Source organism: Enoplosus armatus, chromosome 8 (genome assembly GCF_043641665.1).
Source record: "Enoplosus armatus isolate fEnoArm2 chromosome 8, fEnoArm2.hap1, whole genome shotgun sequence".
Lineage (NCBI taxonomy): Eukaryota > Metazoa > Chordata > Actinopteri > Centrarchiformes > Enoplosidae > Enoplosus > Enoplosus armatus.
The window spans coordinates 13,192,303-13,211,312 of NC_092187.1; the positions used below are offsets into that span (position 1 = coordinate 13,192,303).

Genomic DNA, 19,010 nt, shown 5'->3' on the forward strand with positions numbered 1-19,010 from the left:
TATTTTATTTATCAAGAGTTAATTCTAAATTTGGGTCAGATCCATAAACATGGAATAACATGGAAATTAGTAGAGTTACTGAGTGCAGTCACCTTCCAGTCTTAACATTAGCATTATATAATAAGTGATCACAGGCAAATAAAATAAAAGGAAAATATCACTGTCAGTAATACATCACTTTGATCACAAATGTCTGGTGTATAGGACTAGTTTACTCCAAAAGTAGCGTAATGTAACAAATATAGGACTTATGTCTCGTATCTTATTAGATATTAGCACAGCAAAGAGAGAATGTATTCAAATGAAACCACTGATAATGATAATAGTTAGCCAGCTGTAAAGAGCTGCTAACTATGGATACATGTCTTTTGTTTCGTGAATGATGGTATCTCACCCTTATATCAAGGGATGGATTTACTACAGTCAGCTTGGAGACAGATTTCTAGTCTTCTAATAAAAAAATCAAATACAGGAATTAAGGAAAAATCTGCCACATACCTGTTGAAAACAGACTTTTTAAAGCTTCTCTTAAGGTTTTTCTGGTGTTTTTTTAATGGAACTGGATTGAGTCAGGAGAAGGAGGAGTATCACCTTTTAGCCACAGGACGTCAAGGATTTCATAATTTCATAATTTTTCTTATTTGGTTCTTCACACCTTGCGCTGTTTTTCTTGCTTTCTTTTTTGCCTGCTGCTGCAGAAATATAATATAGAGAGATTGTGTCTGTAACGTTATGATCTTTTCCACGGTGCCTTTAAAAGTTCCTTTAGCTAAGCAGGAAGGACTCCACATCAGGACAAAAAGTCATTTTATAATTAAAAAAAAAACCCATGTTTGTAAAAGTAACAATGTTTCCGGATCACAATGAGTCATATCTACTCCCTTCTGGTGCATTATTGCCTCTTGATACTAAAACCAGCTGCTAAAAAGATTGACTGAACGGGTGGAGGGTTATTATTCAAGGGGCAACATGCCTGCTTTTGCACAAAGTCTCAAAATCAACAATTTCCACGCCTGACTCTGGTACAAATATTGGAGTCTTCTTTTTGCATTTTTGTATTTCTTCACCAAATCCTAAACCCCCACAGGGTTACTTTGGTGACTTGGCACAGTGGAATGTATATTTCTATCAAAACATCTTATTTATCTCCGGAGTAAAAATGTGTTATCATGTCGTTGTTGGAGAGGAGGCCCGTGGCGCCCCGGGTATAAAGCCCTTAGATAAGGCATATAGCCGGTGTAGTGAGTGGAGCACATCAGAGAGAGCTGGGGAGAGCGACTCCAATCACGAGCGCTGTTCCTGGCTGTATTTCCCTGGCTGACGTCAGCTGACTGCCTGCCTCGGCTCTCAGCTCCTCCGGACACAGCGCCGCGTAAAAATGCTGCTCTCGGTGCCGCCAAGGACAGGAATCAACCCATACAACGGCTACACCGGCAAAAACACCAAGAGGGTAAATAACAACAACACAGCCCCTCTTCTATCCTCTCTTTTCTGGAGTCGTTTGTCGATGCGGTGTTGTTCGAGCTCTGCCTCTCCAGTTAAAAGCTGCTCGGCTGTTTAAGCTGCAGTGTCCTTGAAAGTGGATCACAGGCGACGTTTAAACTCTCTTACTTTGCTGTTGCAACCTGTGCCGTCTGCTTTTTTAAAAATGTTGTTGTTACACTGTTACAAACTAACACGGGGCCCGTTACATCGTTGCCTGCAGATTATTACCACACTTTGCTTTCGGGTTTTTTTCCGATTACGGTCGCTGTTGTCTTCCTATCTCTAGCCTGCACGTAGAGTCCAGCTTACAAATGTGCTGTAGATGCTCGTAAGGCTCCGGACAAGCTTCAAAAGGGGCTTATGATATTCAACTTTAATATTAATGTGTGAGGGTTGAATCAAGTGAGTCTTCGTTTAGGTAATGTTTTCATTGAATTAACCTCAAGTTAGCAAAGTTTTTTTTTCCTCTTTTACGCGTACCGATATGCCCCACCCCTTCAGTCCTACTAATGATGACTGAGAGGGGTTGCATGGCACATTGAAAAAGAGGAAAGTTACTGAGCCCATGTAATACGTCTAATGTAGATGTACTGTATGTGGCTGTATGTGCAGATCAGTTATAGAGCAATGGCAACAGAAGGTCTAATATTGATTGGCTTGTCATATGAATAATTCATGGAGTGACATTGTTATCTATTTCCAACCACTCTGCCTGTACAGACTCTGTAGATCTTTCACGTTTTAAATTCTGGGACATATAGAAGGATTGCAGGATTAGACAGGACTGTTTTCAACAACAGTGGGAACTGTTTAGGATTTGAGTGCTGATCCTTGAAGGAATTGTTAAACTGTTGAGATTTAATTTCAAAAATGTCCCTGAAAAATGTTGCAGCTAAAGTGTGACTGGATTGGCACATGAAGTGTGTTGATGGCTGCCTCTCAGCATTTCTTGAATAACGTTTGAACAAAGCTGAAATCAAACACCTCCCTCCTTCCCTGTGTTATTCCCTTCCCTGCCTTGCGGCTGGCAGGAATTCAGATTGCTCAGATTAATGACCTGGAATTCCTGGAATCCTGGATTCAGACAATGTGCTCATTTCAAGAGGCGCTCTGCAAACTCAAACCTTTTTCTTGAAAGAATACATGCACACACTTTTTTTTTTTTGTATTGTTAGAGCGCCAAAGTCACACAGAGGGAAGACTTGTAAATCCGGCGTCAAGTGGTAACCCCTGGTCTGAGTTTTTTACTACGGGAGAAAGGGCGGAGAAAAGAAAGGATTAAGAGATTTCCCCACCTTTCCTCTGCTTTCGATTAACTCCCCCCTTTTTTTCTCTCTCCCCTGTGTGTTTCACATACCTTGATTTCTTGTCTGTCAGTGGTTCAGTTCACATGGAGAAGACAGCATGAACATTCCTCCTCACTGATGAGTCCCTTCTAAGAATTTACTTTCTGCTGCCTTCAGGGTGCTTGATACCTGTTGAAAACAAGACTTTTTAAAGCTTCTCTTAGGGTTTTTCTGGTGTTTTTTAATGGAACTGGATTAAGTTAGGAGAAGGAGGAGTATCACCTTTTAGCCACAGGACGTCAAGGATTTTCTCCTTTTTTCTTATTTGGTTCTTCCCACCTTGCGCTGTTTTTCTTGCTTTCTTTTTTGCCTGCTGCTGCAGAAATATAAAATAAAGACATTGTGTCTGTAACATTATGATCTTTTCCACGGTGCCTTTAAAAGTTCCTTTAGCTAAGCAGGTAGGACTCCACATTTATGTTATTTCTCTCTCATTCAAGATACAATATGTTTATTGTTTTAAAACATTGTTGGTAATATAGAGATTATAATGTTGACAGTTTACTTGTGCATTATTAAAATGTTACTGTATGATTATAGAAAGTACCATTATGTTGATAATGATAAGCAACATGCATTTTATTTTGGAACCAATTAAGATCATTCATATGTTTGACACCTTTTTAAATTATTTTTCCTTGGACTTTGTAGGCAAGCTTATGCTTATCTTGGGATGAAGGTAATTAAGTGAAAGAACTAAATGGGATGACCTGAAGAAGATTTTGTAAGATTGCTCTAACATCCTCAGTATCAGTTGCACAAAAGGTTTGCTTTGCCAGAGAGATGTAGCATTCAAGCGTCAGACAATCAAGACTCATATCTTTGTAATTACTGTAGAGCTAGCATCCTGCCTCATTTGGCACACATTGTTCTCTCTCAGATTAAAAAGTCCTTGAGTCACCTGCGCTCCCTACAGGCAACACCTCTGCTCCCTCCAGCTGTAATCACCTCATCAGTCTTCAGCTGCTGCCTGGAGCACACTCTCTTTTTCTGCACCACGCTGTAGTCCAAATGACTGCAGTTATGCTTTTTGCACAACTATCACAATAAGAAAAATTGCTGCTTTATCCTTCTGCAACTATAAGTGCATACTCTTTGATAGTAATGGGATGTGAGGACTAAATATATGTCCAGCTTCTCTATACAGAGAGTAGTAGTAGTTGTAGTAGAGTGGATAGAAGCACCAAAAGAGGAGGTGAAGATGACTTGAAGCCTGGCAGGGGGAGAAATGGATGGCTGTACTGTTGTTCTCGAGCCCCACTGAATCCTATGTTCTCCTGCTGCGGCGATAGGACCCTTTTTGTATTGTTTGTATTCCTGTTTTATTATGTGTTCTTATGGGCAAACCTGGCTCACCCTGTATTATTCATCCCCCCCCCCCCCCCACAACCCCTTGTCCACTTCAAGGAGAGAAACAGAAACATTTGTGTATTGCAGAGGAATGTAAAGAATGCTCCAAGATGACACTGTGTATGTGAGGAACTGTGTAAAAGGATATGAGGGTGGCTGTGAACTGAAGAGTAACAAGTAGGAAGGAAATCAGTAACATGCCAGGAGGTCAGGTTTTGGGCGCAGACTAACGAACTGCATGTCTGTGCTCTTCTGCATGCATGTTTGCCTGTGTTTGCACCAGCACATTAGGCATTACCTTACATGGGTGGCAAAACACCTGGAACTGGTGCTGGGGCAGATGGGGAGTAGGTGTGGATCTGACTCGCTGCCATCCTTTTCTCAGAAGGAGCCTAGCAGAGCGGTCTTAATGAGACACTGCCTTCTGACTTGAGAGCACATGAGAGGGATTAGTACTTTCCGCCAACAAGCTCAGATCCCAATTAGACAGGCCTCACTAGCTAGGCTCGGGCCCGGACTCGGCCTCCCGTCAGATCCTATCTCCCCAGGCCTCTGCAGGTGCATCCCTCCTGATAGTGTGTGCGGGCCGCCTACAGTGAAGGCAAGGGAAAGCACAGGAAGAGGCTGTGATTGTGGAAAAACTAACAGTGTACTATTGATGCTAAAGAAGAGAGGGAGATTAGAGAAGAGGACCAAGATGAATGGGCTCTGTGAGTCACTGTGATTTTCCCAGCTTGACTAAAAAGACAGGGCGTAAGCTCTGAGGGCTGATTCCTGAACAGTTTGGAAAACATAAGGCAGCTGGGTAGCATGGATACAATAAAGCCTGCAAAATAATGATTGGTGCTGCGACTCATGTCAGTAATGTCTGAAAGGATGCTGCTATATTACACATATATACGTTAAGTTATAAGTAATAAGACATATCAGAGTACACATTGTTCCTGTATTCAGGGTTTCAGGTAAAAATGACTTTTTATTAGGGAGTATTGCATTCATGTTTCACACATCATCCTCATACATGCTCAACATGTCAGTGTTATTATATGTATGCTGCTAGCCTGTAGATAGTTAGCATGAAGTATGCTGCATCAGACGGCTATAGATCTAAATTTGATATTAATCTGGTCTTTGTGGAGGGAACACAATGAAATGCAGTATAAATGTTTTGCAAACCGGAAGCATGATTTTAAAAAGTCTTCATGCACTCAGGTTGACTCAAGAAGGAGCTTCCCCCAACAATAAGATGAAGTCATACTAAAGATTTTATAGTGTCTGAGAGGGGCTTCAAGTTTTATCAGTTTAATCTTATCCAAGAGTGATGAATTTTATGTTGAACACAGTTTTGAAAAGTGTAAGGAACGTAAATCCATTATTTGGGCATCTAACGTACAGTGATAGCTAAATGACAACAGCTAGCTACCTTCCATCCAGGACATCCATCCAGCTAGCTAGCTAAATGTTAGCTATGCTGTTGCTTCCACACAAGTCTTTCACAGTTCAGGAACACCTTGTGAGCTTATATTGATTGACCCATCGCAAACATTACACACAAATTACTTACAGACATAACATCCAGCTAACTTAATGTAGCTTTATCCTGTTTCCCTGATTTTAGGCGTTGTTGTTGGACTTCTGAATTGACTGACGTGATGTGTGACCAATAAAAACGCATTTAGAGGTCTATCAGTTGATTGGAGCATGCATGATTGGTTGATATTTCTTTCTTCCCGCCCCAGGTATATTGCCCCCCCCCCCCCCCCCAGATTTTTCACATTTTTCACACGTTTCAAACATCCAGACCAGATCTGAAGAATCTAGTTTTGTAACATTGCAGACTTTAGACTGCCAACATTATATATATTAAATCTTAGTTTTAAACATTCAAATCTTGTTCTTCACTTTTCAAGCCACAGTTGGATCTCTAAAAACATCAACACAACAACAAAACAACAATCTCAGTTCTGTGTTTCTGAAATCTGAATTAAACTTACTACCAGCTGGTTAGAGCAGATCCACAACAGACAGAAACAGAGAGGTCATAATTAGCTTGATTCTAGCAGTCTTTTGACAACTCCCTCTCTGTTAATAAGCTGGTGCTCCAGTGCTGACCTTGTGGTGTCCAACAAGCCATCCCATTGTTCCCTGGGGCCGAGCCTGCTGACCCTAACTAATCAAACACTTCCTCCTCCACCAGCTCTGGGAGGAAGGCTACACCAAGGCCAAATTTAGCTGACATTTTACACCCATACCAATTTGATTTGGTTTGTTCTGGACCATGGTCCATAGTGTTAAAAGTTTTTTTTAAAAACAGCCAGCGCATACAATGCATTGAGTATGCATGCAAGTTGCCAGTTCATGAAATCAGTTCAGCAAATGTGAAGTTACGCACGGGCACACAACCCAGAGCATATCATTTTTTACATTGTTGATATATACAGTCCCCGATTGTAGCTATTTGACCTTAATGCTTAGTATAAGAGTATCTTCACTTAACAGGTCAGTTTGCCCAAATCTAATAGAAACATCCACAGCCATTCAGATAGTTTAGGTTTTGAGATTTCTGCCTCCACCCCAATACAATAGTGGTGAATGGAATTTGCTTTTTGCACCTCAAAGCACTGGAAAATTCAATTTGAAAAAGGCAATATAAATGTTTCTTTCCAGAAACAATGTCCTGGTTACTGTGGATAATCCACAGATCTCCCTGTGAACAGCTTGATTGGAACTCTTTCAAAATACTCCAATAAAAACTTGTTCGCAAAAACCCTTCCAGCTTCAACCCACAACATAAAAGCCTCTCTTGCAGCAGTGTGGAGCCTAGCCACTTTAATTCCTGCCAGATTTAATATTATACGCTTTGTTTTTACATTTGGAAATGGGTCCACTTGCCATCACAAGAAAGTGCAAAAGCGTAGTTCTCATGTATGCTTTACATTTCTACAGTTTACATTTCTGCCAAAAGTAGTATTTCTCTGAAGGTCTATACCATTCAAAAGTAGGTCAGTTTGAATGGCACATGCAATATATAATAATGAAGGTAAGGTCTCAACATTTACAGTAAAACCAACAGGTGTCTGTTTCGATCCTTTGACACCATCTCATTAGGTTAACCAGCCACTGTTGCTCACATTCTGCCTTTAAAAGCCTGTTGTTTGAGTAGGTCAGTTATTCTTGCTTCGTATCCAGTTAGCTACTACATCAGTGCATACATTCAATTTCATCTACCTAATCCCAAATCTGACTATGCCCTCTATTTGTTCTGCAGCAGACGTATGTGTCCCCCTCCAACCATCACATGGCTCCTCCAAGCCCCAACAACAACAACAGCAACACCACCACCTCCTCCATCAGCAATGGCAGCAGCAGCAGTGGGGGAGAGCAGCTGAGCAAAACCAACCTGTACATCCGTGGCCTCCACCCAGGGACCACAGACCAGGATCTGGTCAAACTCTGTCAGCCGTAAGTCACCCTAAAAGCAGTTGCTCTAACCTCTACATGTACACCCAATAAATCTCTCTCTGGCTGCCCGCTGCGCGCATGAAACAGATTGCAGTTGCAGAGTAGATTGAAATAGAACAGAGTGATGGGTGCATGGATAGATGGATGATGGCTGGCTGGCTGAATGCATCAAGGATTGCATGACTACATACTTGCACGACTTCCTTAGGCTTGAAATGCTAAAGCACACCTCAGCAGGTATTTCTGGATCGAAAAAGAGGGCCATATTTTCATCCAGATGTTTTCAAGGCCCATCATTTAGTGGCCTCATGGAAAAACCAACAGTCATTTGGGGCAGCAAACTAAGAGCTTTTAGTTTGGCACAGCTAAGCGCAGACTTTCCAACAACTCAGTACAGAATGTTTAGTCTCCCTCTCTCATGCTAATTCTCTCTGTATGTCTCCTCTTGCTCCTTCTTCGACTTTTGACCTGTAGGAGTTATTGCTCATCTGTGCTTTCGTCTTGTAGATTATCACCATGCAGCATGATGAGAATGAGATCCTAATTCAAAGTCATATTCTGCACTATAAATACCACACTATGTTGCTCATCAGTGTGAGTGCGATTCAAGGAAAACTCTGTTGTGGGCAACATGTAGTCTGACATCAAACAACAGCATCATCCAATCCATCTGATATATTTGTTAGGCCTTCAGTACAAGACATCAAAACAAGTAGGGCTGAGATGAATGATCTGGGTTCACTTAATTGAATTCTGGAGCCTGGTGATGAGGACCAGAAGAGCGAGAGAAAAGGAGGGAAAGGGGGGCTAGAGGGATTGAATAAGGGAGAGAGGGAGGGAGAGGCCTGCTATTTTACAGCTGTCTGGAAGATATGGCTCACATGAGGCTGCCCAACCCTACAGGAAACGGCGAGCCCAGGGGAAAGGGAAAGACAAACAAGGGCAATGGCATGAAGGGAGGGGGGGGTGGGGGGGGGGGGGGTGGAGAGAATCACAGGGGGAGGAGTGAATGGAGTTCAGGGTTTGTGTGTCAGGTGGTGTTCTGTGGGGGTAGTTCTCATATTTCTGCTTTTACAGAGCAGATAAAATCACTGCATGAAATTTGCCTTTTAGCAGCGCACATTAAGGCCAATGCAATTCTCAGTTAAACTAGACTGAGAGAGGATACTGTATCCTATTATAGTTAATAGGGGAAATGCTTGTAGATGAGGATGTAAAACTAAACTAAAAGTGGGAAGACAAGTCATGGAGGGAATTTGACTTGGTTAACTCAAGTTTTAACATTAAATGTGGGCATAGTGTCAGGACACAACACTCCCAAAGCTCCCCTCCCCCACACTAAGAGTTGTTGTATGCAGGCTCTGAGATGTACTGTGTTGGGAGTGCAGGATGAGAGGAGGGGATGGGGGTTGGTTCTCCATCTCCGGCCCCTGCAGTTGTCTCTCTGGGTGCCTAGTTGCCGCTCTGGTTCTTGCCCTGGTACGTCTCCGGTGGTTGACCATGGATGGACATTGGGCTGGACTATGCTGCGCTCTCTCACACATGGCTGAGTCTCTAGCCCCTCTTTTCGCTCTGCATCATGTCGTCCGAGTTCCTGAGCACAATTAAGTAAACGGGTATCTCAACTGTGTAAGCAGGGGAGTGCAGCCAGCATTAGTCATAATGTGAAGTCGCAGACTGGTGGGATTGCCGTGTACCCACAATAATGATGCGGATAAAAATATAGGAAGACAATGTTGACGTATGCATCCAGTCCAGTTGGTGGCATCTTATGGCTTAGACTCCATGAAATAATAATGTTATATAGGAAGTCAAATGCATAATACAACAGACCTTCAGTTAACCAATTTGGATAGGATGAATGATTTTAACATATTACAATGTTTGTGATACCTTGAATGTCAATAAAAAATAATTTCATTTGTTTTCATGAAGGGTATAAACACAAACGAAACCCAACAATGAAAATGAACAGGAAATCAGACACTCTTAAAAGCCATTGATTATAAAGATGTCTTAAGTTGCTTCTTAAAGCTCTCAGTGGATCAACATAATCAAGCAGAAAGAGGGAGTGGGTTCCATAATGTGAATTTAAGTCGATGATAAACAGCATTTGAGGATCAAACAATGATGGTTTGGTCTGCTTGCACTGCTCTGTATTGAAATTTGAGGGACCTAGTTCAAGTAAAATCTGAACATACTTAAATATTTATATTCCTAACATATAGTGATGTACTGTAGTGTCCAAATCAATAATTTAGAATTGTCAGATATTCCCGCAATCATCTTCACAGAAGACCGTAAACCATTTTATTAAAGGAATAAAGATTTACAGATTTATTTTTCTCTAAATGGAAAAAAGTAATAAAAAATGTAATCCTAAATTAACTAAAACGAAACAATTTCATTTCCAATTTGGAGTAATCCAACAGATTAACTGTCAGATTACAATTTTAGCAGATCATGGCTTAATCCCTATTAATAGTAGTATATTCTGAAAGTGACTCTTCTAGCTCAGATGAAATGTGGCAGTGGTGCAGTGTCACTGGATGAAAGCTGGACTGCATTGCGAGGGGCACTAAGACCCAGTGGAGGGTCGAGTGCTGCCTAGCCCTAAAGAGAAGCTGGTTAGTAGAATGAGAGTATGGCTGGCAGCCAGCATTGGACAGGACAGCCAAGGAGAGGCATATCAGATTACACTGCATGCACATGCCTGGAGAGATGGGAACCGATAGACACTCTGCCGCACAGATGCATTTGCCTGAGCAAGGCCATATCCAATGCATCTGCATTATCTAAAGCTGGCCACCTGGACAGATAATGCAGGATTTCTATATTGATAGAGCATTGGGAAACAGCAGAAACATTGTTTTTTTTTTAATTTTATTTATGAATAAGATATGAGAAATCTATAGCTCTTTCTGCAGAAACCCACGGGACATTACTATTATTTCATTTAATTCCCACCCCCTCCCTAAAGATTTCCCTATGCACATCATTTATTATCAGATGGTGTAATTGTGTTCAGTGTCATTGCACCGAATCTGTCAGGTGAATTATAATTCACTCATCATGGAGCACAGTCTCTTAGGGTGTGTTACGTTTAGAGAGAAATCACATTGCCTGGGCAATGTTGCAATGCTAATATTGCATGTAAACAAGTAATTCTTTTCTGTACACAGTGCAAGGACGATCTTTGAGTACAAACCTCACTGTTTTTACAGGTATGGGAAAATCGTGTCCACCAAGGCCATCCTGGACAAGACTACCAACAAGTGCAAAGGTGAGGTGTAAAGGCATCAGCTGGTTGAAAGTAACTGTTGAGCAGAGAGAGGTCAGTTCATACGGAGGTGGCAAAGCAAGCTCAAAAGTATGTCAGCGTGTGATTTTATGTTGAATTGTAACAGGAGCTTAAATGGCAAAAGTTCCTATTGTATGAAAACAGAAATTACAGACAACAGTAACACCAGAATTAAGTGAAGGTCACTGGAGGATATAAAGGCTTTGATAGGAATCAGAGGTTCTGTAACCTTTATAATGACAACTGTAAAGTATTACTTAAAGTGTTCGTCCATGTTTATATCAATTTTATTATGACAGTTGGATAGACCAAAAGGTATTTGTACATGATGTGCCTTTTTGAAGAATGTTTTACTTTGAAGTAGTTTATATTGTACTTCATTCTCATTCTCATTCAAGTGCTATTGTTCATCGTTCCATTGTCCATTATGATTGGGGCTCAAACTACCGATTATGCTCATCAATCTTTGGATTCTTTTCTCAATAAATCTGTTGTTTTAAAAAATGTCTGAAAACTGTGAAAAATGCCCATCGCAGAGTCAATGTCTTGTCTTCCTAAGATATTCAGTTTACTATCATAGAAGACAAGGAAATCTAGAAAGTGTTCACATTTGAGAAACTGTAACTCTTTTTACCATTTTTGCTTGAAAAACAACTTAAATCCATTATCGAAATAGTTGCAGGTTAATTTTCTGTCAATTGACCACCGGATTAATCGTTGCGGCTCTAATTATGATCTTATATTTTTGTTTGTATTTGCCTTGCTACCATGGTCTCAGGTCAATACATGTGAATCTGAAATTGAAAATGTGAAATCCATATTATTTTTACATTTACATGCCCATACACTGTAAATGTATTTCAACCACCTGTTTGGCAGATTGTAAACAGGAAAAAGTATTAATTTTCCATGGTTGGAGATGCACTCCATACACCAGTATTTTCTGTTTTAACTTAATGTCCTCAGTAGATAATGTATTATCTACTATTACAACACGTCACAAGCATGACACTACATGGTTTCCCATCTCTGCTGTAGTCTGAAGGTGTGGAAAGTTACAGATTGCAGTTATAAGGTTATTCGTTCAGCTGTTTGCTTTCAGTTGCCAAGTATTTACTGTGTGTTAAACTTCACAATAAACCTACTTAACACGTGTGTATTGTGTGATATAATATGGGCAGTGGTGCTGTGTAACTCCACATCTGTCCTCCATGGTCAACAGTCAAAACATAGCTAGCTGTCTCTTAAGATTACACTACTACCATCAGTGCTTCATGAGTTCAAATTACATGCCTGTGTCCATAGAGTCCTGCAGTATGCATCTCATTGTCATAACTTGTGTGTCTTACTGTATGTCCCTGCAGGCTATGGCTTTGTTGACTTTGACAGTCCAGCCTCAGCTCAGAAGGCAGTGACAGCGCTGAAGGCGGGTGGAGTGCAGGCTCAGATGGCCAAGGTAAGAACCCCACTCGAGATGTCAATATTTGGTGGGTTTATTATTATTACAACGTGATGTCAGCTTAACTCAAATTGTTTGTCAGAGTTAAATTCTCAGCACATGAAAAAAAAAAACCTTTACGACATTTTGACAGTGACTCAGCAAAACGTTGTAGGATGAATTATTAATTAGAAATTAAATGGTGAATTATTAACCTTGCTGCAGAAAGGTTGTTCCTTGGCTTTATCTGCTTCTTATGAATTTCTCTTTTAAAGCTGTCTCAGGCTCTTGCTCTATCTTGCTTTTCCCCCATGTTTTTTTGTTGTCATATGAGCCACGGCTCAGGAATATAAGCCAATTAAGCCTCAGTTTGTGTGTGCGTGCATGAGTGCATTGTGCGTGTTTGCAGGGCGGTGCACTGGGTGTATGCTTAAATCGGTCATATTTATGGGCATTAATGCACGGTAGAATATGCGCACAAACACGGAAAGCACGGATGCACACAGGTACATATGTGTACAGGTGTGCATGTTGTGTATGTGTGTGTATGTGCTTCACAGTGGGGACGGTGTTGAGGGAGTGTGTCCCAGGGCCTGCTCTCTGAGCGCCCTGTACAAAGGACCTGTCTGTTCTCCCTGGTGGCATCTGAGTCAGTGTCTGAGCAGCTCCCCAGTCAGCAGGGCCCTATGCCCAGCCACCCGCCCTGTCGACACACACACACACACACACTTGACAATCACACATGCACTTCACCAGCCTTGCCTCAACCGGATTATGACACACACTCACAAGCACGCATATACACACACCACCACCAACACCCTGGGAAAGCTGATCTCCCGTTAAGCTGGATCACTGACATTCATACGGCTCCTTGCTCACAAAATAACTTGATTCCACTCACCCCTTCACTCCGGGTTTACAACGAGGCTTATGTTTGCGTCAGATTTCTCTCTGACTCACTCTGACTCATTGCGCGATTGAAACCCGCAGCAGGTCTTCTCTGCTCGCTCTCATGGGCTCGAGCTCCATCGGCAGCTCGCACTGCTGCAAAGGAGGAAGAGGAGGAGGGGGTGAAGGAGAAATCACCTTCACTGCAGGTCTCAGCGATTACACATGCATTATTCATCGGATGGAAATTAATTCACACTGCATTTACAGGTTTTTAATCACATCTGCACTCTGAGATAATGAATATGCATAATGGTTGGAGGGTGATACAGATTGGTTATCTTACAAGATGCTGTTGGTCAAATTAATGTGTTTGAGCAGGAAGCAAAGAAAAGAGAAGGGGAAAAAAGGCCTACAATATAGTTCAAAAGCATAAAATCAAACTGCGGCACTATAAGGGTTTCTTTCAGGTTGTTTTCTAATAATTTCAAATTCAGATTTGGAAAAGCTGCATAATTTGTCTGATTTATGCAAGCCAACAGAGCCGGCCTCTGCGCCTGCATTCAAGGTCGGGATTACCACATGAATACAACTACTTGAATGCAAACGACGCATTATTATTATGACCTAGGAAACAGGATGATGACGTTAGCCTTGTGGGGACATGATAGCACAATGCTTTAGATGTTCTCCAGATCACTTCTAAAGGTCTTTGTCCAAAATATCTCTGCTGCGATTCTCTCTACTGAGCGAGAGCACGTAATCATTTTAGGTCATCCATGGATGGAGAGCCATTTGAAATGTAATTATGCTTTGATATCACATTACCTGGATCCTGCACTTTCATCCTCTTAAGAGGCTAGTCTCGCACAATGGGCCTGTCTTCTACCTTTTAGGTAATAACGTACGGGTGATGGAGTATGAGAGAGGAGTGTGAAGAAGAAAAGGAATGGGTCGGATGAATGAAGAGACAGGAATAGAGACAGTCAAAATGAGAGAGAAGTTCAGCTGAAGTCCAGCCAGAACATTATCTCCACCATCTCTGAATATCTGTTTTCTCCTTAGACCTCAGCCTCGCAGCTCACATTCTCATACGAGGCCAAAATGAAATCCTCCTTCAACTTCAAACCCTTTCTCTCAGAATGTTTTTTTTTAACTGTCTAATGTCCTGCACACTTCCTGTTATAGGGTTGTATAAATTCATATTATTATATTTATATATGTAAATGAATTCCCTCATACTATTGCCAGTAGCTTTTCTATGGCTCTTGTTTTTTTTGTGGCCTCCTGACATCATGACACAGTTGGAAATTAAGATCTGCGCCACATCCTTATTCGTTAATCCTCTCTTGGCTTCTCTCCGTTCAGCAACAGGAGCAGGACCCCACCAACTTATACATCTCCAACCTGCCAATGTCCATGGACGAGCAGGAGCTGGAGAACATGCTGAAGCCCTTCAGCCAGGCCATTTCCACTCGCATCCTCCGTGACGCCAATGGGACCAGCCGAGGAGTGGGCTTTGCCAGGTATAAACGTATTACTTATTCAGTCACATGTGTCAGGACAGCTGGTTAAAGTTGATTAGCGATGGTGTAGCCTCCTGTGCTTTGAAGTAAATATCCAGTTACACAAAGAAGAATTCTAAAATTAGAGTACTTAAGTTACAGATCAGCTTTATTTTTTCAGTATTAATCAGGGTGAGTGAGCCCTCTGCTGGCCAGTACAGGTAGAAGATTAACAGCACCTTGTAACCTTTTTAATACACACTTTTCCTATAGGATGGAGTCAACGGAGAAATGTGAAGCCATCATCCAACATTTCAATGGAAAATATATCAAGACTCCACCTGGAGTTCCAGGTGAGGTTTCTTTTGTTTTCATTTCATGTCTTTGAGATGACATCAGGGTTGAATGTAGCATAGGAAATAATCTCATCCAAAGAGTTTTACATTTATCATGCTGAATATATATTTTCATATAACATAGTACTTTCTTGCTGGTCCAGTGCCGTCAGAGCCCTTGTTGTGTAAATTTGCTGATGGAGGCCAGAAGAAGCGCCAGAGCCAAGGGAAATATCTGCAGAACGGCCGGCCCTGGACGAGAGATGGAGACACTGTGAGTTCACGCTTTATTATGCCACATTGCTTGTGATGTAGAAACATCGAGCAGCCTCGTAATGACAAAGCCCTTGGTCTTTTTTTTTCTCCAGGGAGGAATGACCCTTACCTATGACCCCACCACAGCCTTACAGAACGGGTCAGTACTGCTAGTCTGACAAATCCCTTGTCTGCCCAGAGGGAGTGCGGTCATGTTGTGGTGACTAATAGCTTTGTGTCTCTTTCTGTAGGTTCTACTCCTCTCCCTACAGCATTGCCCCCAACCGGATGATCGGGCCGACCTCCCTCTCCCCATACATGCATTCACCTGTGTCCACCTACCAGGTAGCTTCAGACCCTCAAAGCTGGGGGGTTAGTGATTTAGCTCAGATGTTAATCTGTGACAGATTGGGTTTTAATAAAGCCCAGTCCTGCGCTCACTTACCTATAAATCTCATAATTGTGAAACATTAGTTGTAGTCTGTAGTCTAATCTTATCCCGGCGTGTCTTTCTTGTTCCTGCAGGTACACAACCCATCCTGGTTACATCATCAGTCATACATCATGCCGCCCACAGTGAGTATCTTGAATCCTGTTGGCGTTCCTTCCTGTTTTTGTTGCAGGAGAAGCCTTTTATTATCTCTTTTTACCTAATGGCAAGTGCTAACACTGCTGTATGTGTTTTTATAGGGAGCAGTCCTGACGCCAGGAATGGACCACACCATGTCCATCCAGCCGACTTCCATGATGGGGCCCCTGACACAGCAGCTCAGCCACCTCTCCATGGGCAACAGTGGCACAGTCAGTAGAGCTTTTAGCATTCAGCTATCATTGATATTTAACAATTAATGCTGCACTAGGCAATTTGACACATTGGTGGCTCAAGATGGCAACTGCAAAACACTTGAATTTATACATGCAAAAGGCATATGAGGTGACGCCAGTAACCTTCACACTCATGTATACCAAGCTGACCAGTGAGAGGCAATGATCTCAACTTTTCCTGGCTGTTCATTCACTACTTTTAAGGATGTGCCAAATCCTTAGGGTGGAAATAACTAGACTTTTATTTTGGGCAATTGGGTAAATGAACAGGGTACGAATTGGATAGGATGTTCATCTTGAGTTTCAGCTCCCCTTTGTAATTTAGGCAGATAAAGATAGGTGTAATTTCCCATATAAATCCTGTCTAGTGCAGTTTCATGTGACAGTGTTATTGCCAATGTAGCTGCCATCTCTAACGAACTCCATTCTCCTGCAGTATATGCCTGCAAACACATCTATGCAGGGGACCTACATCCCCCAGTACACCCAAGTGCCTGCTACCAACATGTCAGTTGAGGTAATGACCTCTGTTTTCTCTCACTAGAGCAGTGTAGCACTAAAATGTTATGTGAAACAATCACTCATGGATTCAATATTTGCTTCCTCCCTCAGGAAAGTGCCGTCCAACAATCTGTTGCCATAGAGACACCCACAGAACACACAACCTACTCCTACCAGCATAACAAGTGAGGAGGTGGCAGAGGTGGGTTTTGATCATTGCTAGCATCTGTGTGCGACTGTGCTTGTGTCTGTGCGTGCATACATCTTCATTCAAAAGCATTTTGTGTCTTGCTCTGATGTTGACTCCAAAAAGGAGACAGAGCAGCAGCAGCAGCAGCTCTTGTTTCTAATTGGCTGGTCTTGTCACCTCATGTCAGATCTTTCCTCTGGAGCCGGAGTGGCTCTCAAAGGGCCCGTGTGCTGAAACCCGGCACAGCGACCTCTCCACACGTAAGGCACCAGACCCTCGGGAGGAACACGGACTGTTACACAGAAAGGACAAAAAAAATAAATAAATAAAAAGATATTTTCTACAAACTCATATTTTAAAACAAACTCTTTTACTCCAAGCAAGCAAGGCTGGAGAATGGCAGGCAATGGGAAATGGAAGAACACAACAAGAAGCATCTATTTTGGTAACAGTCACACACAGACACACACTACACATGTTTAAAAGGTTTTTTTTAGGCTTTTACTTTATTCATTTTCTTTTCTAGTACTACTCTGGGGAGCTAGAATGAAACTAGGAAAAGAACATTTCAACACCAAGTTTTATTTTGAGTCATGTTTTGTGTTGACCTTTTGTAAGATATGCTGATTTTACTTTTCCTTTATTTCTGTCTGATACTTTCAGGCTTTGAAACCTGCCTTTTTGTACATAATTCTTTGTTTTGGTGTGTTTCTAGCTTCATGTGTCCTGGTTTGATTGATTGGTGCAACTATTTGAATACAGAAGGCAAAAAAAGAAACAAACGGAAGTCATTCAAAAAGCTGATGGCTCCTATTGTAGACAGATATGGTGCTGACTTTTATCAGGTATGTAAACGTACCTGAAGTGGTATCGCTTCTTTTTGGCACTTGACTCTCAAATAATTTATAGTTCCAACAATCTCGACAAAGCTTCAGACAATCAGATTACAAAGATGAGAAAATTTAGAGATGATGGTCGTTAATGACAGATTTGACAGAGAAGACGTCTAGAGCTAAATAGATAAAGCATTCCAGAGATTATTATTATCAGAAAGTTCTAAATATTGGTTCACTTGATGAAATCCAAAGTTGCTTAACAGGGATCACATCTCACACAGAGCTGCCTGTAAATAAGAGATTTAAATTTATTTAGGCTTTCTTTTGATTTCCTTCTATCGGTGTAGTAATGCTTCAGTTATTTTAATGACAACATGACAACCAAATTGTCTGAACATAGCAATATCTGTATTGCTGTGTTTTCTGTTTTTTCCTTATGTCCCTTTTATAAAAGGGGAATCCACTAAATCCTCAAAAATGTATTTTCTGAAGCAAGAATTAGATGTTGTTATTAGAGTATGAAGTTCTTATTACATAGACATGGAGATCAGCAGGTAAAGCGTGGCTCTGTCCTGTTATATCATCAGAAAACACTATCAAAGTGGATTATTGTGGCCAGTATAGAGATGCTTTAATACTGGCCATTTGCTGCGTGTTTGCATCGACTTCTGCATTTCTGTTTTTCACTCATGTTTTGTTTTGTTTTTTTACATTTCTTATTTAAACGTTTTCTTAAGTTTTTTTTAAAAATTCAGTTTTAATACTTTTAAGATTGATCCTATTTTTCAAAGAAGCTTTGATTTTATTTTTGATAGTGTGTTGTGTGCTTCAAATAGTGAGAAATAGATGTTTTCAACTTTGTTGTTTTGTTTTTCTGAAATAGTGATTTGTTTGTATGTTTGCATACTTCTCTCGTTCTGGTTTCAGTGTTGATGTCAAAGAGGCTTTAATGTTTTGTAACATAAAGATATTTCAGTTCTGTCTGTGTCACAAGTGGTGGCACTTTGTGAACATGACTCCTGATCACGGATGACTTGTGCTAGTACGCTAGGTTCAGATGCATTGTTACAGAGTTGTGCCCCAAGCAGTTGGGAACAATCGTAAGAGAAATATATGTTCAAAACCTTGACTTACCTCATCCTGCGAGAGCAATGTAGATTCAGTTTGTGTACAAGGTTCACAGGCAATAACTAACTACAGTAGGTCTCATGGCTGTTCACAGCTGGTACTGTGTCCACATCCTTTAACTCTTCCGTCCAATGTTCGGAAAACATGCCCAAGGTCTGACGA

At 41.3% G+C, this 19,010-nt stretch overlaps 1 protein-coding gene across 4 annotated transcripts; it reads left to right on the forward strand.

The window, feature by feature from the left end:
- Window positions 1-1,378: 1,378 nt before the first annotated feature.
- LOC139288672 (RNA-binding motif, single-stranded-interacting protein 2-like) lies at window positions 1,379-17,424 on the forward strand. 4 transcript variants are annotated; one of them, XM_070910043.1, is made up of 15 exons: window positions 1,379-1,450; window positions 3,230-3,232; window positions 7,450-7,643; window positions 10,868-10,926; window positions 12,309-12,400; window positions 14,642-14,799; window positions 15,052-15,131; window positions 15,278-15,387; window positions 15,482-15,528; window positions 15,620-15,713; window positions 15,894-15,944; window positions 16,059-16,169; window positions 16,630-16,710; window positions 16,806-16,896; window positions 17,072-17,424. In XM_070910043.1, exons 1-14 carry the CDS (start codon window positions 1,379-1,381, stop codon window positions 16,881-16,883), a joined length of 1,230 nt encoding a protein of 409 aa, XP_070766144.1. In that variant the 3' UTR covers window positions 16,884-16,896; window positions 17,072-17,424. The 4 variants fall into 4 exon arrangements, with proteins under 4 accessions (XP_070766144.1, XP_070766142.1, XP_070766145.1 ...); XM_070910041.1 differs by lacking the exon at window positions 3,230-3,232; XM_070910044.1 differs by lacking the exon at window positions 3,230-3,232 and having other exon boundaries at window positions 7,453-7,643.
- The last annotated feature ends 1,586 nt before the right edge of the window (window positions 17,425-19,010 follow it).

Excerpts from the sequence above, each read along its gene's own strand:
- LOC139288672 (XM_070910043.1), top strand. The coding sequence starts at position 1,379 with ATGCTGCTCTCGGTGCCGCCAAGGACAGGAATCAACCCATACAACGGC. Across the intron at positions 15,132-15,277 it reads GACTCCACCTGGAGTTCCAG|TGCCGTCAGAGCCCTTGTTG; the intron begins GTGAGGTTTCTT and ends TTGCTGGTCCAG. Across the intron at positions 16,170-16,629 it reads CCATGGGCAACAGTGGCACA|TATATGCCTGCAAACACATC; the intron begins GTCAGTAGAGCT and ends ATTCTCCTGCAG.